Source organism: Cantharellus anzutake, assembly GCF_015039405.1.
Source record: "Cantharellus anzutake strain C23 chromosome Unknown EI90scaffold_17, whole genome shotgun sequence".
NCBI classification, from domain to species: domain Eukaryota; kingdom Fungi; phylum Basidiomycota; class Agaricomycetes; order Cantharellales; family Hydnaceae; genus Cantharellus; species Cantharellus anzutake.
The window spans coordinates 222,884-250,443 of record NW_024066967.1 but is presented as its reverse complement, the minus strand read 5'-3'; the positions used below and the strand labels follow the sequence as shown (position 1 = coordinate 250,443).

At 51.5% G+C, this 27,560-nt stretch overlaps 3 protein-coding genes across 3 annotated transcripts; 2 read left to right on the top strand and 1 right to left on the bottom strand.

The window, feature by feature from the left end:
* Window positions 1–2,750: 2,750 nt before the first annotated feature.
* EI90DRAFT_3015351 (uncharacterized protein) lies at window positions 2,751–3,209 on the bottom strand (the record flags this gene model as incomplete). Its single annotated transcript, XM_039056886.1, has 2 exons — window positions 2,751–3,007; window positions 3,065–3,209. The coding sequence occupies 2 exons, from the start codon at window positions 3,207–3,209 to the stop codon at window positions 2,751–2,753; spliced, it is 402 nt and encodes a 133-aa protein (XP_038917460.1).
* An 11,620-nt stretch (window positions 3,210–14,829) lies between these two features.
* Window positions 14,830–16,326, top strand: EI90DRAFT_3121726 (uncharacterized protein; the record flags this gene model as incomplete). The annotated part of the gene is made up of 6 exons (XM_039063433.1): window positions 14,830–15,192; window positions 15,255–15,365; window positions 15,419–15,575; window positions 15,634–15,810; window positions 15,875–15,927; window positions 16,033–16,326. 6 exons carry the CDS (start codon window positions 14,830–14,832, stop codon window positions 16,324–16,326), a joined length of 1,155 nt encoding a protein of 384 aa, XP_038917459.1.
* Window positions 16,327–16,398: 72 nt separating this feature from the next.
* EI90DRAFT_3121725 (uncharacterized protein) lies at window positions 16,399–18,358 on the top strand (the record flags this gene model as incomplete). The annotated part of the gene is made up of 5 exons (XM_039063432.1): window positions 16,399–16,580; window positions 16,640–17,565; window positions 17,620–17,630; window positions 17,684–17,828; window positions 17,880–18,358. The coding sequence occupies 5 exons, from the start codon at window positions 16,399–16,401 to the stop codon at window positions 18,356–18,358; spliced, it is 1,743 nt and encodes a 580-aa protein (XP_038917458.1).
* Window positions 18,359–27,560: the final 9,202 nt, after the last annotated feature.

Sequence of the window (27,560 nt, the reverse complement as noted above, 5' to 3'; positions counted from 1 at the left end):
ATTGAGTCAAACCCTTGACCCTTGGTGTTGTTCCTCATTCCAGCTCACTTGTAACCTCCATCCAAAATCGACTTGATTTCCCCCCAAGAGACTTCCCCTTTGCTAGATCCGAAATTAGGGACCCCCAGGACAACCAGCAATGGCACAGCACTCCGCCTGAGTTGCTGAGGCCAAGGTCCTTCCATGCTAAGTCTCCGGTTCCATTCCAGAATCATCCGAATCTGCTGTATCTAACACAAACCCACCATAAGGTTTAAGATGCTAGACTGCAAAACCTTTAGCAGGATGACCCAGTTTTGCACTGGCCATGCACACATCAGCGAATACTATCGCCGGTTCAACATCCTCACTCAGGAAAAGGAGTGCACATGCAGACTAGAGACACAAACATGAGAACCTCTATTGCAGGTATGCCTGAAGTACAAAAAGTATACTGGGTCACAGTTCCCAATCCAGGTTCAGCACTCTCATGGGAAAACCGAAAGGCATACTAAGATTGGCTGAGTTCCTAAAGAGGTCCCACATGGCCGATCCCAGAAACAGACCAAACACCAACCCCATCATGTGCCAAGGACAGTGAGCAGCCAAGGAGTGGAGAGGAACATGAAGGACACAACCAGAGCAGCAGAAGAAACAACCCCATGTCAGGATCCAGACCCCAGCTGGGTGTGGCCAGAGGGCGAGGCTGGGTGTGGAAGCTGGGGTGCTCTCCCCAGCTGCTAACTCCTCAAAGTCACTGAGGGGACTAGCCTCAGCCTTCACAGGGAATGAGCTGAGAAGAAGGGTAAGCTTCTCAGCCCCCTGTGAGGCCGACACAAAAGGACCCTAGGAACTATACAGTTCCTGCTTGCTGCCCGACTTTCCATAATGGGTGTGACCCGTGGGAAAGTTCTGGGCAAGCTGCTCACCCAGAACGTTCCCACAGGTTCACATGCATGCATCATTGTGTGAACCAGTGGGGGGAAGGATAGGGGGAATGGGGAAATGTGGGGAGAGGGTGGTTAGGGAAAGGGTGAGGGTGTCCAAGGGTGAGTGTCACGACCCGACATATCCGACACTTCCCTCTACGCGTCCTAGTGTCACTTGGCCCGTCCCTCCCGCTATCATCATCATCCGTCCACCCATCCGTCCACCCGTCACCCTCATCCGCACTTCCTCCCTCGCGCGCGTACCTCCCAACCTAGGTTGCCCGCTTCATTGTTGTCCGCCCCCAGCCGGACAGCTTGCTAGACGGCCGGATGGCCTTTTCTCTTTTGTCCGCTTGCGGACTATTGTTCCTCCTATTGTTCCTTGCTTTCCTTTTGTTGACCAAGTTTGCCGATATTGATTATTTGTTCCTTTCTTCATTCATTAATATCGTGCTTGATCCGCCACTCCTTCCGGGCCGCTCTCATTTAGTTACTTGTGTTTATAACGCGTGTAGGTTACACCGGATGTACCTCAGTTCGTATATCGACTTGGATTCCCCCTCTAAACTCTTATCCTCATCGTAAGGCTTCTGTCTGAAATTGGGACACCAACGTAAGAACGAAGCGCAGCGCTCCACCCGAGTCGCTGAAGCTAAAGTCCCGCCCCTCCGACCTTACGAGCCCGGACGACTTCGCGCGCCTCGCGGGTCACCCGGATACGCTTCTGGCACGTTCCTGACAGTGAGTGGGGTCAAGGGCTATGCCCTGACACCCCACTTACTCCCCCAACTCCTGACCTGACTCTACCCAACCAGAGGATTTCACACACCTGACTACACCAACCAGAAACTGTTGGAGAATATAATATGTTCCCAATAGTATAGAGTTTAACAGCCTATACCGGCATGGCTCAAGGGCGAGTAGTGTATGGATGCACGCTAGAGGTCCTGGGTTCAATACCAGGCTTGTCCATGATTTTATGTCCTTGCCATGTGACCTGGATTTGAAGCCATTTGAATTGGAGCTCCTGATAAGTCCAGTAGTTGCACCGGATACAATTTCGACAGAAACTTCTTCATGTAATGATGATCCCCTCATGTACACTATGGTGTAAAGAGCTGGGATAGCTGCACTGCCACGTGATAACGAGGCCACGGGGTAATAAGAGAGTACACATGTTGGAGAAACCATCAGGGATGGGTCAACCCCCCCTGGCATAACAAGTGAGTAGTGTATGGATACATGCTAGAAGTCCTGGGTTCAATACCAGACTTGTCCATTTTATGTCATCTGTCCGGTCACCTGGTTTACATCATTAGAATTTGGAGTTCTGGATAAGTCCATGTAGTTGCACTGGATACTGTTGGAGGAAGGGATCAAGTGATCTCCCAAACCATCAGGGAAGGGGTACCCCCCCCTGGCATAATGGGCGAGTAGTGTATGGATGCACGCTAGAAGTCCTGGGTTCGATACCAGGCTTGTCCATTTTATGTCATTTGTCCAGTCACGCTGGTTTACGTCATAAGAATTTGGAGCTCCGGATAAGTAGTCGCACCGGATACAAATTTCCTCAGATACAAATTTCCTCAACACACACATAAGTTGCATACCTTATCAACGGGACAGCCGCACTATCAAGATAGATTTTCCATCATCATCACCAGGGTCATGCCACCATTTCCAGCATCCAAACACTTTGAAGGACAATTTAATTCTGAAGTTTGTTGAAAACATTTTGAGTGCAATTTTCGGCTTAGACAACCAATCATCATACAGCTAGCCCCCTGACCAAGACTCCCAACTCCTGCATTGGTCACTGCATGCCAGCTCTGCTGGTGGCCTTTATGGGCACACCGTGGGTGCGGCGCAAAAGAACTTGTCATAGTAGTTCTGGATGGGCCCCGAGCAATTACCCGCATTGAAGCGTGGATCAGGACCAGTTCGGAAACAATCTCCGCTAGCTTGGTTGGTGTTCCAGTAGTTAAGGTCATCAGAAACCGTAACCGTAGTATCGCAAATATTAAACTTCAGTGGGTACCCGAGGGGTACGAGAGTGGAGGCATATTTGTGGATTTCACTTGCCATCGGTTTACAGCTGACTGTTGGGTAAGACATTAGTTAAATAGGAGCAAATTTCATTTCTAACTTCGGCTCACGATTCCGCGATGCGACTGTAACCCACCATATGCTAGACCAATCGCTGCCATCGAGGGGGTCTTGAGTGAGTATTCCACCATGGAAATCAGCCGCAACGATGGGAAGTAGTAGACCCGTTGGGAACAAGGAATTCCAGAATCGCATCGAGACTTTTGACGAACTGCTACTATTATTCTGGCAGGTAATGTACGTGGCATGAGTAGCTATGTATGCCACATGAACCAAGGAGTTCTCACCTCGGTGTGGAGAGGAATGCGTAGAAAATGGGGAGACAGCCAGCAGGGCTTCTTTCAGAGGCTATATACCCCCAACCTTTGAGGAATGAAATATTTCTTGCATAGTGGAAATCCAAGTGTTTCGCTGGTGAGTCATTGATATCGCTGATATGATGTAATCATGGAGGTATATAGAACACAGGTGCGATCAATATTGCAGTTGAGTTGAGACCACCAAATATTCATTACATTGAAGGACTTTTTCTCATCCACACCATCAGCAGCTCGGTCATCACATATAGATAGGTCTATTTTTCTTTCAAACCTTCCGAATCAAATCCCAATATTGGGGCTTCATCTTCCATCGACCATGCCAATATTTCCACGGGCAATTTGTTTCATGTCAACCGTGCGATTAGGGATGGGCAAGGCATGGCGTGGGAGTTGGCATGGCTGGCTCTATTGTTGAACAGGAACGAGGCGTGTCCGAGGGAAATTTCGTGCTAGGTTCCAGTGGTGTGTGAGTGAGTGAGTGGTCACCAATCACTGTTCGGCCATCGGACACCCCATTTGCAGGAGATATCAGACCCTAATGTTGAACGTTTCCCGCCCTGATCACGCCCACATGCACATCGCAGTCGATATTTGTACCTTCTCATCGTATCATTAATGTACTTGATATTATGCTGAGTGTTATAGATTGATGCGGTATGTCGCATACAGTGTTTATTGTAACGCCAACCATCAAGGGTATGTGCTTAGGATCTCAGAGTCATGAGGTTGCACCAGGGATGCATCTGGTTTCCATGTTAGCGTATTGTTGTCGCTTAGCGGTTGGTTTTCGGCACTGCCACTTACGGGAAGTGCGTACCCCAGTCTTATTGGGGCTGTTTATTTGTTGGGCAGTGTCTGACCGTGTGTCATCCTGGGGCGAAGGTGCTGCCTTCTCCCCTGCCCTGCGTCCATGCCTCTAGGTATGCGCGGAGGTTTGGCCCTTCCACAGGCCCGTGCTCCTATGAAGAGGATTCTTCGCTCGGTCGTCAAGCGTACGTACTCCCAGTATTGCGTCGTAACAACCATACATGATGCACGATCGATTGTTCTTCGTTCCCATCTGTGGAATGAGTGGGTTTGGAAGTCCAAGGAGGGGAATGTGCATGGCGTGAACGAAGTCCGGAGAGATCATGTCCGTTTTCGCTTCACTGTCAAACAATACGAAGGCTTTTACACTGGCGATTTCTACTTCTCTAGTGAGTATGCGCCTGAGTGCCGATGGTCGATCCTCAGGGTATTTTCCAGCTTCTCACGAAATGCGAAACTTCGCATGGTTTCCCCAGGAATTGACGTCCCTGTGGGGGCCTCGCTCTTGGCTCCCTTCCCTCTTTCGGGTCAGGGAGACTCCATCTCGCTCGAAGGCTTTGAACTGGCTCTTCGACCAGTTCTGCTGCGATTTGCTCGTCGATGAATAGTTAGTTCAGTTGTCTGGCTGTGGAAGTTCTTGTCTTCGGGGTTATGGGTCCGAAATAGGTGGCCCTCCTATTCTATCATTTCGGGTTGTGCGAATGGTCTCGTGCGGGTCTTCGACCGGTTCTTTCTCTTGCCCTTCTAGGTTTTCTGCTGTCGACTCATGCTTCTCGGGCTTTGGATTGTTCTGATTAGGGCAATCACGCATGTATCCAGGTTTCCCGCAGTTATAGCACCGCGGTGTTTCTTTCCTGGGATTCAGCTCAATTTTGCACAGTTATATATAAGGGTGGAAATACTGCTGTGGAATAAGGATATTATGATTGAGGGGCAGAAACCGCTGGCGAATAGCTCGGAAAACTGGGGATTTCGTTGTAACGCGTTACGATGGTGTTATGGGATTGTGCTGCGTGTTATGAGGTGTTATGGGGATTTTGCTGGATGTGTTATGGGGTGTTACACAGTGGGAAGTAAATCGCGGTACGGTACTGAAGGTCACTCTGCCTCCCCATAATTATATAAAATGCGCCACTTTTGCTTATGTGTTGTTTACAGTTTTCTCTCATCTCACTAATAAACAATTGTCTCACTCACTGCATTTTGAGGAAAAATATCCGAGGTGATATCCGAGGTCGGACGTGTTAGTTAGTTGCCTAGTTACCGACTCTACATGTGTACACAAGACCTTGCGCTGGAGTGGGCATGTCCCCCAGCTTTGTTATCGACTAGGTTTTGGGGGCATTCCTTGTTGTGAGCATGCATGTGTCAGGGACAGCTCCGAAAGCGGCGAAGTCCCGGTGCACGGGACTCGTTGGGACAAATAGCGGCTATGCATAGCGGCGGTCCTGTCGTGGGGTGAGCATCCCTGACCACTTGGTCTGAAGTGGGAATGTGAGAAGAAGGCTACTTCTTCGGTTCCCACTCCAGCTGTTATTATATACATGCAGGGTTGGTCATGTGGGGTGTGCCACATCACCCTTGCACACAGCTGTGGCTCTCTGGGTGTTTCCATGGGAGATCCCGAGAGCATCTGCTGTAGGTGCAAGGTGAGTGCGGTGGCAGTGGCAGTGATGTAGGGATGGTAGGTACAGGAGGGGCATGTGGCATGCATGCGCTGGTGGTACATTGAACAGAGGAAAAGGTGGTCCATGTAGGAGAAAGAAAGAAAGAAGGAAAGAAGAAAGAAGGTGCGGTGCAGTGCAGCACAGAGTGGGGGGCAGCAGAGCGGGGTCAGGTGGGGCATGCCCTGACATCCCCCCCTCCTTAAGCCACTTCCCCTCGAAGCAGCAGGGTGGTCTTAAATCTTCCACTAGGTTGGGGGCATGTCAGGGACGCATCAGGGGTGGAGGGGGCCTGGATGTAACGCCTGGCAGAGGGACCCTCTCGGGGAGGAAAGCGGGCATGCATGCTGACGGGCCTGATCTGGGACTGTAGTCCCTGGCCACTTAGACTGAAGTGGAAAATGTGAGAAGAAGGTTACTTCTTCAGTTCCCACTTCAGGTACATTGATGTACATGCGGCTTGGGTCACATGATGGGTGCCATGTCATCCTCGGAGAGAGCTGCAGCCATCCAGGTGTCCCTGCAGGGGATCCTGAGGGCGTCCGCTGCAGGCATGCATGCTAGGCGTAGTGGTAAGTCGTCCAGGGTGTCTGAGCTGGATGGGTTAACAGTACAATGATACAAAGGAAAGTGGTCTGTGTAAAGGAAGGAATAAACAGAAAGGGAGAATGAAACAGAGTGTCATATCCGCGCATACCCGACCCTGACCCGACTTCCGGACCTCCACCCTCTTCACCTCCGGAGTCATAACCTACCGTTGCCGTTCCGATACTCACCTTTGGTCCTGGCAACACACCTCCTCCTTACCTCTCACCACCCTCCTACTACTCCGCTCCCCCTTCACAACACCTCCACCCACCCATTATCCTCCTACGCTTCCCCCGTCCACTCCGATACTCACCTTCAGACCTGACTACTCTCCTTTCTGCCACTCCTTCTCCCCTTACCTGTCCCCTCTCTCCTCCCTCCGTTACTCCTCCGCCACCCTTCCGCCAAGTTACGACCTTCCACCGCTGTTCCGTACTTCGCACTCGGACACCGCTCGTACCTTACTCCGAGCCTCCGTCATAGTCCCTACCTCGGACTTTGACTCCACCTCGGCCTTAGTCCATTGCATTGGTGACCTCATACTACGTAAACACCATTGCCAATATTCCTCAGACTTCCAACCCCGCCTCCGTAACCTCCGTAAGCTCCGCAACCCCCGAGCTTCACGGACCGCCTTCGGCACTCTCGCCGCCTGTAATGTATTTCTCGCGTTTTCCCTTCATCCCTATTGGACTACTGCTTCTTTCTATTCTAGCCAGTTAGTCATCATCCCCACTTCCCCTCATCCTCCTGCCCCTCTGGGCCTCGCCCTCCCTACCTCCTTTCGGATGTATCACAGGTCCTGCCTTATGACCTTCGGTACCTATCCGCTCCCTCTACCCTTTGTTCCCGTTCGGATGTCTTCGTTCCGATTCGGTTACCCTTTGTTTCCTTGTGCTTTTGCCCCTTCCATTATATATATCGGTGCTTGTACATACTCGTTTTGGTTTAGTCCGAAATCGACCTGAAATGCCCCCTAGAGACTTCCTGCTCACCTACTGTGAAATTAAGGACCAAATGGACAAACAGCAATGGCACAGCGCTCCGCTTGAGTCGCTGAGGCCAAGGTCCCTCCACGCTAAGTCTCCGATTCCACTCCGGAGTCGTCCGTTCCTGCCCAGTTCTAACACAGAGGAGGAAGAGGAAAGAGAGAAAAGGGAAGAGAGAGAAGGAGGAGAAGTGGGAGGAAGGAGGAGGGAGAAGGATGGGTAGCGGGGGAGCGGGTGAGGTGGGCCCAGGTGGGCCCAGGTGGAGCTGGGTCAGGCGGGTGTGTCCTGACATCACCCCCTCCTTAAGCTGCTTTGCCTTGAAGCGGCCAGATGGTTCTCTCTCTCTCTCCCTGGGGCTTGGGGATGCATCCTGTGGACTTCCTCGATCCAGTCAGGGGCATGGGCTAAGTGGTCCCATTGGAGCCATTGGTTCTCTGAGCTTGGCCAACCAATGAACTTTACCAGATACCAGAGTTTCCAGCGTAGCCACTTAGAGTCCAATACCTTCTCGACCTTGTACTCTTCCTCTCCATCTACAAGTTCCGGACCTGGGTGGGGGTCAGTGGGTCGTTCTGGGATATCATCTGGGCAGTGTGGTCTGACGTTCATTATGGATACGACCAGGTGGATTCCCTTCTGTTGTGCGGTAAGTTGGAGTTTGACAGCAGCAGGGGAAATGACTTTGACAATCTTGAAGGGGCCGAGCCATTTGTGGTCCAACTTTTTGGTCAGATGGTCAGTTGTGTAATTTTGCACGCTGAGCCAGACTCAGTCACCTTCTTGATACTTTGGGGCTGTTTTGCGGTCTCAATCATAGTAATGGGCCATCTTGTCCACTGCATGTTCCAGTGCAGCCTTCACCTCCTCCTGCATTTTCATCATCCTTGACGAGAACACGTCAGCAGCTTCCATGGATGTGCGTGTGGGCTCTGTCCCCATCCTGGGGTGTTGGCTGGTGTCAAGTTCAAAAGGAGTTTGGTGGGTGGATGAGTGGATGTGGTTGTTGTAGGAGAATTCCACCAGTGGGAGCCAGTCCACCCAGTCGTCCTGTCAATGGTTGATGAACACCCAGAGATAAGCTTTGATCTCTTGGTTGACCCGCTCAGTCTGTCCGTCCATCTGGGGGTGGTAGGGCACTGAAGGGGTCAGTTTGATGCCTAGAAGGTCTGCGAGCTCTTTGAGAAGCGAGAGACAAAGGCACTCCCTCTGTCGCTGAGGATCTCCTCTGGGAGCCTGTGGTGCCTCCAGACATGCTCTAGAAAGAGCCATGCGATACCCTCCGAGTCTATGGTCATCACAGTGGGGACTGCGTGGATACACTTGGACAGGCAGTCTACTACCACCAGGATGGCGTTATAGCCCTTGGACTCTGGGAGCTCTCCCACCATATCTACTGAGATCACCTGCCAGCGATGGGTGGGGACCTTGTTTGGGGTGAGCTTCCCAACTTTTCGTGAGGGGAAAGATTTGACATGGTTGCAGGTGTCGCACCCATGTACATACCGCCTGACATACTCTGCCATCCAGGGCCACCAGTAGTTGCGGGAGACAGGGTTTTCCACCACCCTGGGTGTCCTGTTGCCCATGCATTGTGGTGTAGCTGCACAAGATCATGGTGGAGTTGGGGGTCTTTTGGGACGTACACCCTTCCCCGGTACAGAACCAGTTCACCTTGCCTCTCCCATTCGTCCGACCTTAGTGTCCCTTCTCCCAGCTCTTGCATTGCCTTTACCACTCTCTCATCGTGGTCTTTTGCTTTGCGTATCCGATCTAGGATTCCTACCTCTTCTCCTTCCACTGAGATTGCCTCTGTTGCATGAGCCTCAAACCAGGCTGGTTGGAGGAGGGTTAGCCCTTCATTGTCGTCCTTCCCTTTCAGGTGGTCAGCACAGCGAGAGAGTGCATCTGGTTTTCCCATGAGCTTCCTGGGACAGTGGACAAGGGTAAAGTGGAAACGAGAAAGGAAGAGGGACCATCTAGTCTGGCATCAGTTCAGCCTCTGGGCCATCCGGAAGTACCCCAGGTTATGGTGGTCAGTATAGACCTTGACTTTCTCCTCAGCACCTTCTAGGAAGTGTCGCCACTCTTCGAGAGCTTGGATGATCGCGAGCATCTCCTTGTCATACACCTCGTAGTTATGCTCCACGTCCATGAAACTCTTGGACATGAATGCCACTGGGTGGAACTCCCCATTGGGTTGGAGCTGGGAGAGGACCATGCCGGTTGTGAAATTGGAGGCATCACACTCGAGCCTGATGTCAGGGCACACCCACCTGGCCCCACTCCACCTGGTCCAACCCCACCCAATCCCACTACCCTTACCCGGTGCCCCCATCCTCTCTCCTCCCTTCTCTCCTCCCTCCTCTCTCCTTCTTTCTTTCCCTTCTTCTTTCTTTCTTCTTCTTTCCTTGCATCGATGTACCATTAACCAGGCTGCACAACATGCCTGGACCTGGAGACACTGGGTGACACCCTACACACCAGACGCTCCTGAGATCTCTTATGGAGATACCCAGGTGGATATGGCTGTGCACATAGATGACATGGCACTCCCCACGTGACCTTCAACCACAGGTACATAAACACAGCCTAAGTGGGAACTGAGAAGTAACCTTCTTCTCGCACTTCCCACTTTAGGCAAGTAGCTTACATTCCCCTGCTAATAATAATAACACACTTCCCACTTTAGCCTAAGTGGCCAGGGATGCCCTTTTGTGCTGGGTCCGTTCGTATGTGCACCCATGCTACACCCTATTGGGTCTCAGTGCCGGGTGACACATCTGGGCACTCTCAACCCCAGGTCACTCCCTGACACTGAAGCGGCCCAAGTCAGTGGGGAAGGAGAGAACTGGGGTGGTGGTGACAGCTTCTTTGAGGGCGTGGAAGGTATTGTCTTCATCTGTGTCCCAGTTCCAAGCCTGGGTCTTCCAGGTCAGCTTGTGGAGCAGGTGTGCTTTCTCAGAGAAGTCCTTGATGAACTGGCAGTAGAAATTTACGAACCCCAGGAAGGACCTCCTTCACCTTGGTTGGGGTGGGCCAGTCAAGGACTCCACGGATCTTTATGGGGTCTATTGCAACGCTACCCTCCAAGATGATGAGGCCAAGGTACTCGATCCGGGTCTGCTCGAACTTGCACTTCTCTGGCTTCAGGAAGAGCCTCCTCTTTTGCAGCGTTTCCAGGACCTCCTGGACGATCCTCTGATGTTCCTCCAGGGTAGCCGTGAAGATGAGGATATCGTCCATGTAGCAAATAACGACTTCCCAGTCTATGAAGTCCCTGAGGATGTCGTTCATCATCGTTTGGAAGGTCACGGGGGAGTTACACAGCCTGAAGAACATTACCATGGGCTCGAACAGCCCTCAGTTGGTTGCGAACGCTGCCTTCCACTCGTCCCCATCCTTGATCCGGACATTGTTAAACCCCCAGTGCAGATCCAGGGCAGAGAAATACTTGGTGCTCTGGAGGTGGGCAAGGACGTCTGAGATAAGCGGGAGTGGGTATGAGTTCTTTACAGTGATCTCGTTCAGCTTCCAGTAGTCCTGTACTAGGCGTAGTGACCCATCTTTCTTTTTGACAAAGAAGACTGGTGCCCCCATTGGAGACTTAGACGGTCGTATGTGCCCGTTCTGCAAGTTCTCGTGCAGGAACTCGTCCAGCTCTCTCTGCTCCGGCTGCAAGAGGGGGAAGGTCTTTCCCCTGGGTAGCTTGGCGTCTGGTACCAGGTCTATAGCGTGGTCCCAGGGCTTCTGGGGGGAAGCTGGTCGAAAGCTTCTTTCGAGAATACTGTCAGGGCATGCCCCGACATGCCCTGCCCGATCCCCGCTCCGCACCGCCTCTCCTTCCTTTCCCTCTTCCTTTCTCCTGTTCTCCTTTCCTCCTTTCTTTCTTTCTCTCTTTCTCTTACACGGACCACCTTTCCCCCCGCTCAATGTATCACCGGTGCACACGCCCATCTCCCCTCCTGTTGTCAGGGCACGCCCACATGACCCGGCCCCACCTAACCTGGTGCCCCACCATCCACTCCTCCCGACCTCCCCCCTCTTCCCCTTTTCTCCCTTCCCTTCCTTCCTCTCCTTCTTTTCTATTCTCTCTCCTCTTTATTCCTTTCTTATCACACGGACGACTTCCTTTGTATCAATGTACCATTGACCCGGCTGCAGTGTAACGCGCCCGAACCCGGACACACCGGACGACCCCCCGCACACCGGACGCTCCTAGGACCTCTTACGGAGGTACCCAGATGGAGGTGGCTGTGTGCTCGGATGACGTGGCGCTTCCCACGTGGCCTTCAACCACATGTATATAAACACAGCCTAAGTGGGAACTGAGAAGCAACCTTCTTCTCACATTTCCCACTTCAGGCAAGTAGCTTACACTTCCCTTGATAATGACAATAACACATTTCCCACTTCAGTCTTAGTGGCCAGGGACCCTTGTCTGCTTCGGGCCCGCTGCTACGCGTGCCCGCGTCATACCTACCGGACCCTCAGCCTCGGGCGATACACCCGGGCGCTCTCGACCCCGGGTCGGTCCCTGACACCTGTATCTTACATCCCTATACCGCTGCCACTGCCACCGCACTCGCCTTGCACCCACAGCGGGCCCTCTCGGGATCTTCCACGGAAGCACCCGGAGAGCCGTGGCTGTGTGCAAGGGTGACGTGGCACACCCCACGTGACCATTCCCACTTGTATATACATAATAACACCTGGAGTGGGAACCGAAGAAGTAGCCTTCTTCTCACATTTCCACTTCAGACTAAGTGGTCAGGGACGCTCACCCCGCGACGGGATCGCCGCTACGCATAGCCGCTATCCGTCCCCCCAAGTCCCGCACCCCGGGACCTCGCCGCTTTCGGAGCTGTCCCTGACAAATACATCCTGGAAGTCCTGGTAGTGCTCCGGCACCAGCGTCTCAAATGATGCAGGCTCTGCATCCAGGTTGCGGGCCTCCTGGGCCATCCGCTGAGAAGGGGTCGTGGTGGCTCTTAGGTCATGTCCCCAACCCGGGGGGATGATTGCAGTGTAGATCCCATCCCCAGGCTCTAGGGCAGGGTCTTGGTCATCTCATGCTTGTGGCTGTCTACAGGAGGATGGGCAGTGGGACATGACGACCTTCTGTCATGCCCAGTCTACCTCTGGGTTGTGGTGTAGCAGCTATGAGTGACCTATGATAAGGGATTGCCACCGAAGGCCTGTGACTGCGAAGCAGGCTCGCTCTGTGTGCCACCCAAATGTCAGGAGGGCTTCTAGCTCCTCAGTTATGGCTGCATTCTCATTTGGGGTCCTGTCGACGTTACAGACAGGGATAGGCTGTGGGAGTGGGGTCATCTCGAGCTTGTGCTTCCAGATGAATTCGGGGCCCACAAAGTTCCCGGTGGCCCCTGAATCCAGGAGGGCTGATACAGACACTGATGTGAGTGAGGTCAGAGTGGTCAGTTTGACTGTGAGGTTAAGGGATCTGGGGGATTGCTTGGAAAGAACATAGATAGTGGGTGGGGATACTGCCACTTCAGGCATTCCCTCTGTGGTCCTTCTACTCTCACAGGTTGAGGATGTGGTTTTCCTCTTTTTCTTTGTGATAACTCGGTAAAGTTTTGGCATTGGCACTGACTTATGCATGCTGCGGTATTTACATGAGCTATCCTCTAGGGCAGCCGGGACGCACCCCTCACCGGTTGCTTTCCTGAAAATCCCCCTGAGTCTCTGTTTCCAGCTCTGCTTCCTCTGCCTCTGGTCCTTCAGTCAACTGCCTTTTCAGCCCTTCCATCAGTGCTCAAAGGTCTTCAGGGTGGAGGCGTCACGCCCGGTGGACCCTGGGGTGTGGGCAGTCTCATAGGATGTGCCCTGGGGTGTTACAGTTGTAACACCACCTCTGGTCAGTTCTCAAGCAGTCGAGATCCATTGGCTGTGGGCCCACTCCTGTTGTGGGGCAGGCTGCTGGGGTAGGAGGTGCAGGTGCAGGTGTGGGTCGAGGGGGTGTGTGTGTGGGTTGTGCGTGAGGTGGAGTCATGGTCAACAGGGGTTGGGTTGATGGGAGCAGGGGTTTGGGTGGAAATGTATGTGGTTGGGTGGTGTTAGACACTGGTCCAGGGTCGGCACCGAAGGTTGCTGTTGTGGGCCATGATGCTGCAAACAAGGCCCAAGGGTAGGGCATTTGGCCTCAGCGACTCTAAAGGAGCACTGTGCCCCCCAGCTGTCTCTTGGCCCTCATTTCAGACTTACTGGGGTTGCCTTGTTGGGGTCAGGACTTGAGGGGTCATGGTCAAATCGATATTAGAGCTAAGGTACAATAAAGTAACATACAGGATATATATAGGGAGAAAGAATGAATGGAAGTGGACCCGGGCCGAAGGCCAAAGGGTCCGGAAGCAAAAGGGAACAAAGAGCGGGGTTGGCCACACAGTAGCCAGCAATGACCGAGGGTCAAAACAAACAATAACAGATAAATAAAGGAAGGAGCATAGGGCTGCAATAGCAGTGATGGTATCGTAGCGGTGCTGGACTCGGAGTTGGGCTGGAGTCGGGTGTGGGAATGGTAGCAGCCCTGTAGGGGCCAAGTGGGCGGGGTAGAGGAGTTGCGCTGGGTGCAGTGCCGGAGGCGGACTCAGGGTGGGAAGGTCAGTGTGGCTGTGGGGGAGTCAGCCAGGTGCAGGGGAGCCTAGGGGCAAGTGGGGGAGTGAGCAGGGAGTCCTCAGGGAGGATAGGGCTGAGGTTGGGGCTTGCACTCACACTCGCATAGTGGGAATGGGCTCGTGCAGCATCAGGATGGGCAGCTAATGGGCTGGAATGCACGGCCGTGACAGGTGGCTTGGAAGCATCACCAGTGGTTGTCCAGGAGGGTGGCCTCGCATTTCCACTCTGCCCAAGTAGTGGGCATGGGGCAGAGCTGGTATATGCTCTCCTGGAGGCAGGAGTTGATGGCCTGCTCCAAACGGTCAACCAGTCCCACATCGCCCAGCCTCGAGGTGAGGTACTCTCCAAAAGTGTAATCCTGCATCACGAAATCATGAGGTGTCATGACATGTCATGACAATTGAATTGAATCAGACATTTTTTACATTCAAAAATTTGGATTTCATGACAGTCCATGACAAATTGTCATGAACTGTCATGAACCGTCATGTGCTGACAAGGTTCATGATGGCTGGTGACACAATTTGACATGATGGGTCATGGAGTGTCATATGTTTATTTTGACTTTTCCTCATCGTGTAAATTCCTATAATGTTCCATGATGCATCATGGACATTCATGATGCTCCATGAACATGTATGATGGGTCATGAGCATGCATGAATATGCATGAGATGTCACAAGCGCTTATGAACTGTCATGTGACATCATGTGGCTGTGTTAAACTTTTGCGCTTGCTACCACCTCACACTCACACAACTATCACTGCACCCTACTGTGCTTTATTTGGGCTTGAATATCAATCACCTCTCATGGCTCACCCTTTTGGTCAACAATCAGAGACTGGGCAGCGTAGGAGCACCAGGATTCGTGACAAAGGGGCTCCTCAAGCCCCTAAACCCACCCCAGCCTCAGGCAGCCAGAAGAAGGCCCAGGATTCGACCTTGGCTAGTGGCTCTAAGCGACAAAACACTAAGAAGACCTCTGCAGCTGCTAAGACTGGGACTGGGACTGTGGCTGAAGGTGATAATGATAATGACCCGGTACCGGGCCCCTCCATTGCCCCTCCAGGTCGAACTCGCAAACGGGCTGCAAGCCCAGAACCAAAAGTCCCTACTGCACCTTCCTCTACAGTCCAGGCAGCTAAAGCAGGAAGAAAGAGGGGAAAACAAGATGTGAGCCAATTTTTCTTTGCAAAAATAATGTTAAAAAATCAACTCCCAACCCCTTCGGATAGGATTCCAAAGGGAAGGGTGCTACTCAGCAAACACACTTTGCTGAGGGAGTCACTGCAATTTCTGACTCCATGTCTGAATCAGCAAAGTCCAAATCAACTCTTCAAATTTCGGTAAGTTTTAACTTACTTAATACATACCTGAGAGTAAACCCTTATTATTACAGGATACTGCTCCAAGTGCAGTGGACACTGAAAGCAGAGATGATGCAACTGGTGACTTTGAAGAGTTCGATATCCCCAGCAGTGATGAGGATGTTGATGAAGACAGAAACAAACAGGACAAAGATAACAAAGAACAAGATACTATTCAGCTTTTGAGTGGTATGTTAAATGTTAATAAATGCTCCCATTATCCAGGAATTAACTCTCCCATTATTAGGATTGAAAGTTACAATCCAATTCATTGGTCCTGGGTCATCTCCATGGAACAATGTAATTTCCCCCTGTAGCCATGCCGCTTGGCCATCCACTCAGGTTGAAGTGGATGGATGGAGTGTCTTGATGCAGGATATTCTTTCCACTGCCCAGGAGTATCTAGGTACTGATCGGATTACAAGTGAGTTTCTATCTCTAGCTGTCATAAACCCAAAGTTTCATTTTTTTCCCAATGATTTACTCAGATGAATCTCATATCTCATACCTGGATGGCGAAGACACTATTCAACTTGAAAAAGTTGAGAGCGACTCTTGCAGGACATATCGTATCCATATTCTTCATGAACATTGAAGGATTATTTACGTTTATAACTCAACATCCACTCTTACCCAAACTACTCAGCTTGGCCCCTCTATTCCTCACCCCAATCCAATGAATCCCACTATCCCATATACACCACCTACTGAACCAGCCCCTTCTGCCACAATTGGAAAGGCTTCCCTTGGGGAACTCAGTAACCTCTGGAAGGTGCGGCAAACCATGGAGAAGCAGGCCCAATTCAATGCTTTGAAGGACTCTCACTGTACAACAGCTCGCAGCATTTATGAGATGCTAGCAATTGTGAAGGAGTTCACTCAATCTGTTCCAATTATCCCTGCTTCCTTTCCTGGACATGGAAAGGCTGTCCCCCTCTGAGAGCTCTATATCACTGTGACTTCCTGTAGTGACAGTACTGTTGCTCGCCATCTTATCATCTACAGTACCTACATGGAGTTCCAGAACAACCCTCAGGCATGTCGTCTTGAATCAGTATGGGACAATGAACCAGTCAAGGACCTCAAGTATGCATATGATGATCCAAACTCTGAGACAAAGGTTCATAGCCTCCAAGAAATCATCACATATCTCAAGTATCTCAAGGCAAATGGGGTGGAGCCAAACCAGAATAAGTAATTCTCAGTTTGTCATTTCTCAATCAAATTTTTGAGCAGAATGATTGTAACATTAGGAAATCCAATGTGTACCTACCTTTCAAATTGAGGAATGTTTTCAATGTCTTTGTACTCCTGTGTTTCCTGCCTATGGTGTATGCTTCAACTGCAATGGGCCTTGCAGAGACATTCACCTCAGCAACTCCAAGGATCACAGGCTATGCTATGGCTGTTATTCTTATTTTCATCCTGTGCAATGGGGAATATCTCCGTCACCATTATCTCCAATCCCAAGCAACCCTTAATCCCGACTTTCCATCTTCATGGATACGTTGTCTCAGTGCCCACCTATTCTCCCAGGACTCACTTGCCCTTCCTCAACTGGACCAAAAGACCCAGAACTATCTTATCCTTGAAGCTGCAAATGGACTTGGGCTTTCACATGAATTCCTTTCAGACCCACACCTCATTCATCCACAACCAACCCTGTTAGGACCCAGTTATTTTGACTGCCAAGTGTGTGGTGGATGGTTGAAGCAAACTAGACAATGTGTGGATATATGGATTTTGGAGGATAATGGTGTCTACATTGGCCAGCTTGCACAGGGAAACTGCCAGTCCTGCAATACATCTCACTTTCCAGATCGCTATCACACCTCCATCAATGGGAAACTTACCAATATCTTTAATCCTGATGCAGCTTATCTCCGCATTGGAGGTAATATCTGGATTAATTGGCAAGTTGCTCAAACCCAGTCCAATCTATGTTATACTGCACATATGTCATCTGAGGGCTTTGCATCATTCTATTCACAGCGATATGGGAAGGATAAGATTTCCCTCCTTCCAAAGCATGCATGGAAGTTATTTGTCTTACATGAGTCCCTCAAGTTGTGCAAAGCTACCAATCATGAGCTTGTTCTTCCATCACACACAAGCATCACAGCTTTGGCTTCAAAGATGCAAGAAAAAATTTTCCCTGGAGCTGTCAAGACAATCCAAGGTGCACTTGCTCATCAGTGTGCTCAGTGCTTCCACCCATACTGATCCCTGCAAGATGGAACTGCAGTATGTGATCTACTTACTATTTTTACTTTCCCTTGCTAACTCCTTCCAACCAGCAAGTGACAATTAATGATGATCAGGAGGTTGATATGATTGTGGTGGATGGCATTTGCATGGGACATTGCCTTTGTGCAATGCCTAAATGCCCTAACCTTCCACTTAATTTTCACTCAAAGAAACTCTGTGCAGAACATGAAAGGAGTAGGGGCCATTTATGTGGCATAGTCTCTTGTCAGAATTCACGTGTAACAGCCCCCTTGAACTCTGGTGCTTGTAGTCTCCCTGACCATCAACAACGCTGGGAGGCATTCTCTAGAACACATGATAAGGAGTCATATGGAGCATATCGCTGGGTCATATGGAACCAACAAGGACAAGGCCTTCTTGGAGTTTCATCCCCAACAGAGGAATGGGTTATGAACGCTCACCGCACTGCTCAGCAAGCCCTACCTGCTCCAGAGGATCCTGAGCAAGTCATTCCACATCATCATCATGATGGTGAGGCACCATCTCCAAGTGCATCATCCCAATCCACTCCACATGGGCAGCACACATGGCAATATAGACATGCCTTGAAACTCTCACCCATCCATGTGGTTGTATTGTGGCTTGGACTAAATATATGGTGTCTGAAAGCCCAACTGTCAGGAACGTGCCAGATGCGTATCTGGGTGACCCACAAAGTGCGCGAGGTCGTCCAGGCTCATAAGGTCGGAGGGGCGGGACTTTAGCTTCAGCGACTCGGGTGGAGCGCTGCGCTTCGTTCTTACGTTGGTGTCCCAATTTCAGACAGAAGCCTTATGATGAGGATAAGAGTTTAGAGGGGGAATCCAAGTCGATATACGAACTGAGGTACATCCGGTGTGACCTACACGTGTTATAAACACAAGTAACTAAATGAGAGCGGCCCAGAAGGAGTGGCGGATCAAGCGCGATATTAATGAATGAAGAAAGGAACAAATAATCAATATCGGCAAACTTGGTCAACAAAAGGCAAGCAAGGAACAATAGGAGGAACAATAGTCCGCAAGCGGACAAAAGAGAAAAGGCCATCCGGCCGTCTAGCAAGCCATCTGGCTGGGGGCGGACAACAATGAAGCGGGCAACCTAGGTTGGAAGGTATGCGCGTGAGGGAGGAAGTGCGGATGAGGGTGACGGGTGGACGGATGGGTGGACGGATGATGATGGTAGCGGGAGGGACAGGCCAAGTAGCATAGAGGGAAGTGTCAGATATGTCGGGTTGTGACACCAACCAATGTTCTTCATACACTTGAAGAAGTCTTTCCAGACCCAGACTCCCAGCCATCATACATTGTGATTGATAAGGCATGTAGAATCCTGGCTACACTGATGAGCCAAGGACAGCATCACAGATGGTTTCAAACATCCCGTTTTCTGGTTGATGCTTTCCATTTCAGGAACCACCACAATGACCCTACATGCCAGAAATATTGCAATCCAACCCCTCAAGTCAAAGATGACCCAAATTTGGTTCTTCCTATTCAAGATGGAAATAGTCAACAAGCTCAGTTTCAGCGTGCTTTCAATACAGAGGCTGCAGAGCAGTTGAATGCTTGGTTTGGAGGCTATGCTTCACAGCTAAGTCATATGCATCCAGAGGTTGCATGTAACTACTCAAAACCTGCCTGGAAGAACCACTTAAGTCATGGGCAATCATGACCCCCCATGCAGGTTCATGACATCTTATGAAATTCCATGACAGTTTGTCATGAACCAGCATGACTGTGTATGACACTTCATGCTGCTTCATGAAGTTTGGTGACCATTCATGAAATGTCATGACTTCCATGACAGTTCATGAACCGCCATTACACTTTTTGCAAGTTACTGCTTGAGGTGGGTCCCAGTATCTCAAACTCTTGGATAACTTTGTCCACAGAGTTGCTTGGCTGCCAGCTTCTGTCTGGCCGTGGCTTCCCGGTTCGGGTCCTGGAACATGGCATCGAGTTCAGTGTTGAACTTGTCCATGGTGAGGGAGGGGGAGCCAGCTGTCAGCAATGTGATTGTGCATTGCATTGCCCATGCCCCTGCAGGTCCTCCTTTCATGTAAGACAACACAAAAAGGATTTGGGAGAGGGCAGTGGGGAATTCAGCTGTGTGAACGTAAGTAAATCCCACACTCGGCCTTGAAGCAGTCAAGGTCCTTGCTGGCTCCTGAGAAGGGGGGCAACCTTGGGTGGTTTGGGTGTGGGTGTGGGTGCAGGTGCAGGGGCTGGTGCAGGAGCGGGTGCTGGTGCAGGGGCTGGCATGGGAGTGGGTGTTGGTGCAGGTGGGGGTGGGGGATGGTTGCGGGCCTGGCTCTCCACAATGGCTTGGAGCTCTTGGAAGCGAGCTAGCAGCTCCTCATACTGCTCTTCTGACACCATGGCTGGGGAGGCAGGGGAGATGGGGGAGGTGGGGGAGATGAGGTTGAAACCTTCTTCTGCTGTCAGGGACATGTCTGGGGTGGAGGGGGCCTGGATGTAACACCTGGCAGAGGGACCCTCTTGGGGAGCGAAGCAGGCATGTGTGCTGATGGGCCCGATCTGGGACTGTAGTCCCTGGCCACTTAGACTGAAGTGGAAAATGTGAGAAGAAGGTTACTTCTTCAGTTCCCACTTCAGGTACATTTATGTACATGTGGCTTGGGTCACATGATGGGTGCCATGTCATCCTCAGAGAGAGCTGCAGCCATCCAGGTGTCCCTGTGGGGGATCCTGAGGGCGTCCACTGCAGGCGCACATGCTAGGCGTAGTGGGAAGTTGTCTGGGGTGTCTGAGCTGGACAGGTTAACAGTACAATTATACAAAGGAAAGTGGTCCATGTAAATGGAAGGAATAAACAGAAAGGGGGAATGAAACAGAGGAGGAAGAGGAAAGAGAGAGAAGGAGGAGAAGAGGGAGGAAGGAGGAGGGAGAAGGATGGGTAATGGGGGAGCAGGTGAGGTGGGCCTGGGTGGGCCTGGGTGGAGCCGGGTCAGGCGGGTGTGCCCTGACAGGGCATGGGTCAGGTGGTCACACATGAGCCACTGGTTCTCTGAGTTTGGCCAGCCCATATACTTTACCAAGTACCAGAGTTTTTGGTGCTGCCATCTAGAGTCCAGAATTTTTTCGACCTCCTACTCTTCCTCTCCATCTACAAGGTCTGGGCCCAGGCAGGGGTCAGTGGGGGATTCCACCCCTTCATTGGGGCAGTGTGGCCTGATGTTCATCACAGATACAACTGGGTGGATTCCTTTTTGTTGTGCAGTGAGCTGGAGTTTGATGGTGGTGGGGGAGATGACTTTGGTGATCTTGAAGGGTGGGGGCAGTAGTGACAGCTTCCTTAAGGGCCTGGAAGGCACCGTCCTCATCCAGGCCCCAGCTCCAGGGTTGGGTCTTCCAGGTCAGCTTGTGGAGTGGGCATGCCTTCTCTGAGAAGTTCATAAACCCTAGGAAGGACTGCACCTCCTTCACCTTGGTTGGAACCGGCCAGTCAAGGACTCCACGGACCTTCACAGGGTCCATCACCATGCTACCCTCAGAAATGATGAGCCCTAAGTACTCGATCCATGTCCATTCGAATTTACCCTTCTCAGGTTTCAGGAAGAGCTTTCTCTTCCACAGTGTCTCTAGGACCTCTCAGACAACCCTCCGGTGTTCTTCCAGGGTCGTGGTGAAGATGAGGATGTTGTCCATATAACAGATGACGACCTCCCAGTTGATGAAGTCCCAGAGGATGTTGTTCATCATAGTTTGGAAGGTTGCAGGGGAGTTGCATAGGCCAAAGAACATCACCATGGGCTTGAACAGCCCTCAGTTGGTCACAACCGCTGCTTTCCACTCATCCCCATCCTTGGCCCGGATGTTGTTGAACTGTTAGATTGGGTGGATTCAGACGACTCCAGAGTGGAATCGGAGACTTAGCATGGAAGGACCTTGGCCTCAGTGACTCAGGCAGAGTGCTGTGCCATTGCTGGTTGTCTCGGATCTAGCAGAGGGGAAGTCTCTTGGGGGGAAATCAAGTCGATTTCGGACTGAGGTTACAAGTTACTATGTACATTGTATATAAGGAGGGGTCCAGAATCAAAAGGAGCAAGGGTACTCCGAAAGGGGACAAAGGGAGCTGGAAGGAGGAACAAGACCGAGGGTCAAGGGTTTGACTCAATGGTGTTTCCCAAAGAAGGAGTGAAGGGCCAAGGCCCAAGGAGGAAGGAAGGAGGATGGGAGTGGGGAATGGCCAGCTGACTGAATAGAAAGGAAGCAGCAGCCCAAATAGGAATGAGGGAGAATAGCGGAATTGAATGGAGCAATGCAATAGTTGCAAGGTAAGTCCGAGGTCGGAGCTAAGACTGGAGGTTGTGGAGACGGAGATGTGAACGGGATTCCGGAGCGGAGGTCTGGAGTTGGGAGCATAGGTGTTGCATGCTCGTCTGGAAGGTGTCGAGGTTGAGGTCAGACCCGGAATGTTCCAAAGTCGGACCAAAGGTGGTGTCAGAGCCGGAGGGTGGGATAACCTCTTGGGAGTTGGCAAGGAGAAGGTGATGGAAGGGAAGTAGGGCTCTGGAGTCAGTTTCGGAGTTCCGGGAGCCCGGAGTGGAGGTCGGGATTGTATGGATATGACATGAACCCCCAGTGTAGGTCCAAGGCCAAGAAGTACTTGGCATTGCGGAGGTGGGCGAGAACATCTGAGATGAGGGGGAGCAGGTACAAGTTCTTCACTGTGATCTCATTCAGCTTCCAGTAGTCCTGTACTACCCATCCTTCTTCTTGACGAAGAAGACTGGTGCTCCCATCAGGGACTTGGACAGCTGTATGTGTCCATTCTGTAGGTTCTCCTGTAAGAACTTGTCCAGCCCCTTCTGTTCAGGTTGCAAGAGGGGGAAGGTTTTCCCTCTGGGTAGTTTCACGTCCGGTACCAGGTCTATGGCATGGTCCCAAGGCTTTCGGGGGGGCAGCTGGTCAAAGGCCTCCTTTGAGAACAGGTCCTGGAAGTCTTGGTAGTGTCCTGGCACCAGCATCTCAAACGGCACAGGCTCTGTCCCTGGGTCATGGGCCTCCTGGGCCATCCGCTGAGAGGGTGTCATAGTTGCCCTCAAGTTGTGCCTGTCAGGGCACACCCCACCTGACCCCACGCTGCGCCACCCTACTCCACTCCCCCACTATCACTCCCTGTTTCTTCTTTCCCCTTCCCTTCTTTCTTTCTATTTCTGTTCCATGGTCGACTTCCCCTTCTCTATGTATCACTACACACTGTCAGAGACTGGAATATTGTTGGAGTCAGGCAGACTGTCAGAGTTGGAACACTGTCAGAAGGCAGATAGAAGACGGATTGGGTTCTGTCTGAGTTGAGGTCGGAGGTGATGCAGAGGTCTGTTGGAGCGCACGCATGGATATGTGGGCGGAAATATGCAGTGCGTCCGGAAGCACTGTTCAAGGTTAGCAGAGTGGGATCGTGGCCTCAGCAACTCAGGTGGAACACTGTGCCCTGAGCTTGACATTTGGGGGAGATCCCATATTTACAGACTGACACTTACAGTGGACTTCAAACAAGACTTGCAGGCAGAGCGGAACTGTAGGAGGAGCATGGACTCCATGAGCACGGACTCAGAGGGGGGGGAAGCCCCCTTTGCAGAAGGAGGGACTCAGACCAGAACAGGGGGGGTACTCTAGTTGATTTCAGACTGAGGTCCCCGAAAGTATTTACAAGGTATAAGTAGGTAAGAGAAATCAAAAGAGGGACCAGTTGGTCCAGTGCGGAAATGAGCGGAAATGAGCAGGGACTTGTCAAACTAAACCAAGGACAAGAACCTGGGAAATGGGAGGCAAGGAATGAATCAAGTCAAAACAGATCAAGTACCAATATTGACAGATTAAATGAATGAATAGAAAAGTGCAATAGCACATGGATCAAATGCCAATATTGGGTTGAACATAATAGGCACTCAGCAAGGAATGAATGTTATGTTGCCAAGTGACAAAAATGGTCAGAGGACAAAAGTGGAGGTCAGCACACGGCACCAATACAAGTCCACAAATAAGTGGGGTCGTGCAGTGCTGACACAAGTCCGCGAACAGAGGTTGATCTGTCAGCACTGTCACACAAGGACAGCATGAAGGCCAACAGAGGTACAGAGGGGAGTGGGAGTGTTGACCTGACCAGAGGTGTCAAGGGCAACCAGAAGTGGCCAGAGGGTGCAGGATGCATGGAAGTGGGGCATGGCTGTGACCACATAGCGGGAAGCAATGAGTGTGGTTCAGATGGAGACAAGGCTGGCATAGGAACTGGAGGGACTGCTATGATGAGGGACTGACATCCCAAATTCACAACTGTGAAGCAGGCCCATTCTGTGTGTTGCCCAAACGTCAGGAGGGCCTCCAGTTCTTCAGTTATGGCCCCATTTTCATTCAGGGTTCATGGATGTCATATCCATCCATGGCCATTGTCCTTCACTACCTCCGGTCCCTCCAGACTACCTCCACTCCTTCTTCACTAACCTCGGAGCTCCTGTATTCTGCAATCACCTCCGCTCCCCTTGATGGTCACCACCCCCTCTTTTCAATATGTTACCTATGTGTCAGGAACATGCCAGAAGCGTATCCGGGTGACCTGTGAGGCGCGCGAGGTCGTCCGGGCTCGTAAGGTCGGAGGGGTGGGACTTTAGCTTCAGCGACTCGGGTGGAGCGCTGCGCTTCGTTCTTACGTTGGTGTCCCAATTTCAGACAGAAGCCTTACGATGAGGATAAGAGTTAGAGGGGGAATCCAAGTCGATATACGAACTGAGGTACATCCGGTGTAACCTACACGTGTTATAAACACAAGTAACTAAATGAGACCGGCCCGGAAGGAGTGGTGGATCAAGCACAATATTAATGAATGAAGAAAGGAACAAATAGTTAATATCGGCAAACTTGATCAACAAAAGGCAAGCAAGGAACAAAAGGAAAGAACAATAGTCCATAAGCGGACAAAAGAGAAAAGGCCATCTGGCCGTCTAGCAAGCCATCCGGCTGGGGGTGGACAACAATGAAGCGGGCAACCTAGGTTGGTAGGTACGTGCGTGAGGGAGGAAGTGCGGATGAGGGTGACGGGTGGACGGATGGGTGGACGGATGATGATGATAGCGGGAGGGACGGACCAAGTGGCACTAGGGCGCATGGAGGGAAGTGACGGATATGTCGGGTCATGACACTATGCCTCCCTAAGTATGGAGCCCCAAAGGCTTCTGGACAGCTCCGACATCTGCTAGCGCACTCCTGCCTCTGCTGGGCAATTCACTTGCTTGCCCTGCAAGCCCACCTTCGGGCCTATCCCTCCTTTCCATTTCTGGGTTATCGCCTACCATTCTGCTAACCCCATAACCTGACTTGTCAGTAATATTCAATCGGCTAATGTTTAACTCCATTAGCTCCGCTCCGCTTGGCCCTGCCATTTATGGGCCCACCCTCGCTGTAACTATATATACTCAACTTGTACATAGGTTACACCTCAGTAATAAAATCGACTAGAGTTGACCCCCTTTTAGTTCTCGTTGCCAGTAAGTAAATTAGGGCATGGACATGTAACTTGGCACAGTGCTCCTGGCTTGAGTCGCTGAGGCTGAAGCCCTCTGCCATGGAGACAATCCTTCATCTTGATCTGGTCTCTGACAGTGGACAGGTATGGGTTGTGGGAGCAAGGTGGTCTTGAGTCTGTGTTTCCAGATGAACTCAGGGCTCACAAAATTCCCAGTAGCCCCTGAGTCCAGGGGGGCTGACATGGACATGGAGGCGATGGAGGTTAGGGCAGTCAGCTTCACTGTGAGGTTGGGCAACCTGGGGGATTGTCTGGAGAGGACATAGATGGCAGGTGGGGAGACTGCCACTTCAGGTGTCAGCTCTGGGTGTCTCTCATTCTTATGGTCAGACGATGCACTTTTCCTCCTCTTCTTTGATGGAATTTCTGAAATGGTGCTAACTTGCGCACATTGCAGTATTTACACAGGTTATCTTCTGGCAGCTGGGACACATCCCTCACCGGTTGCCCTCCTGAAAGTCCTCTTGGGGGTCTGGCCCCACCTCTCCCTCTTCTGCTTCCAATCCCTCGCTCAGCTGCTTCTTCAGTCCCTCCATCAATGCTCACAGGTCTTCTGGGTGTAGGTGTCGGACTCGGTGGACCTTGGGGTGCAGGCATTCTCATGCAATATGGCCTGGGGCATTACAGTTGTAACACAACCCCTTCCTCCTCTGGTCAGTCCTCAATCAGTCAAGGTCCATCGGTTGTGGGCCTGTCCCAGATGTGGGGCAGGCTGTGGGAGCTGGGGTGTGGGCACAGGTGTGGGTTGTGGGGGAGTGTCAGAGACCAGGTTGAGATGAGGGTGTGTCTCCGTGGCAGAGGGCTTCGGCCTCAGCGACTTATGCCAGGAGCACTGTGCCAAGTAACATGTCCATGCCCTAACTTACTAAACTGGCAACCAGAACTGAAGGGGGTAAACTCTAGTCGATTTTATTACTGAGGTGTAACCTATGTACAAGTTGAGTATATATATAGTTACAACAAGGGTGGGTCTGCAAATGGCAGAGCAGAGCTAATGGGGTTAGACATTAGTCGATTGAATATTACCGATGAGTTGGGTTACAGGGTTAACGGAAAGGTAGGCAATAACCCAGAAACGGAAAGGAGGGATAGGCCTGAAGGTGGGCTTTGCAGGGCAAGCGAGTGTATTGCCCAGCGGAGGTGGGAGTGCGCTAGCGGACGTTGGAGCTGTCTGGAAGCCTTCAGGGCTCCATACTTAGGGAGGCATAGGTAATAAATTGAAAGGAGGGGTGGTGACCATTGAGGGGTACCGAGGTGATTGCGGAATATGGGAGCTCTGAGGTTAGTGAAGAAGGAGCGGAGGTAGACTGGAGGGATTGGAGGGAGTGGATGTTACAAAAATGGGGCCGGAGGCGCCCATTTTTGTCCGTTCTTGACGCAGGAAAGTGGAAAGTGGAGGTGAGGTGGTTCATTAGGGTTTACAGATGGTTTCACAGATGGTTTAACATGTAGTTTAACAGGGAGTGTGGCAGCGGGTTTTTCGTTGATTATTGATTGGTTAAACTCTATTTATTTACATATCATGTGATTTGGGTGTGTGCAGGGCCCATAAGAGTCTAAATCAGGAAATTTCCCATTTCCATAACAGTGGAAGTCGATGGCTGGGGATGGATATGACAGGGAGTAGGTGTGGGTCATGCGTGGAGAGGGGTCATGGTTGGCTGGGGCCAGGTTGGTAGGAGTGGGGGTCTGGGTAGGGGTGCTTGTGGCTGCGTGGCTTGGAAGCGTTGCCATTGGTTGCCAAGGAGTGTGGCTTCATGCTTCCATTCGGCCCAGGTAGTGGGCATAGGGCGGAGCCTGTAGATGCTCTCATGGAGCTGGGCATTGATTGCTTGTTTGAATCAGTCAACCAGCCCTACATCACCCAGCCTTGAGGCTGACCCCAGTATCTTGAACTCCTGGATCACTTTGTCCATGGAGTCACTCCCCTGTTGGATCGTCACCAGCTTCTGCCAGGCAGTGGCCTCCCAGTTCGGGTCTTGGAACATGTCGTCAAGTTCCATGTTGAACTCATCCATAGTGAGCACAGGGGAGCCTGCCATCAGCAGTGAGATCGTGCATTGCATTGCCCATGCCCCTGCAGGTCCTCCCTTCATGTAAGACAACACAAAGAGGACCTGGGAGAGGGCAGTGGGGAATTCAGATGCATGAACATGGAAGTAAATTCCACATTCAGCTTTGAAACAGTTGAGATCCTCGCTGGCTCCTGAGAAGGGTCTGGGCATGGGTGCAGGAGTGGGTGCAGGTGCGGGTGCAGGTGCAAGTGCAGATGGGGGGAGGGGGTGGTTGCGGGCTTGGCTTTCCACAATGGCCTGCAGCTCCTGAAACCGGGCCAGTAAGTCGTCGTACTGTTCTTCTGACACCATAGCAGGGGAGGCA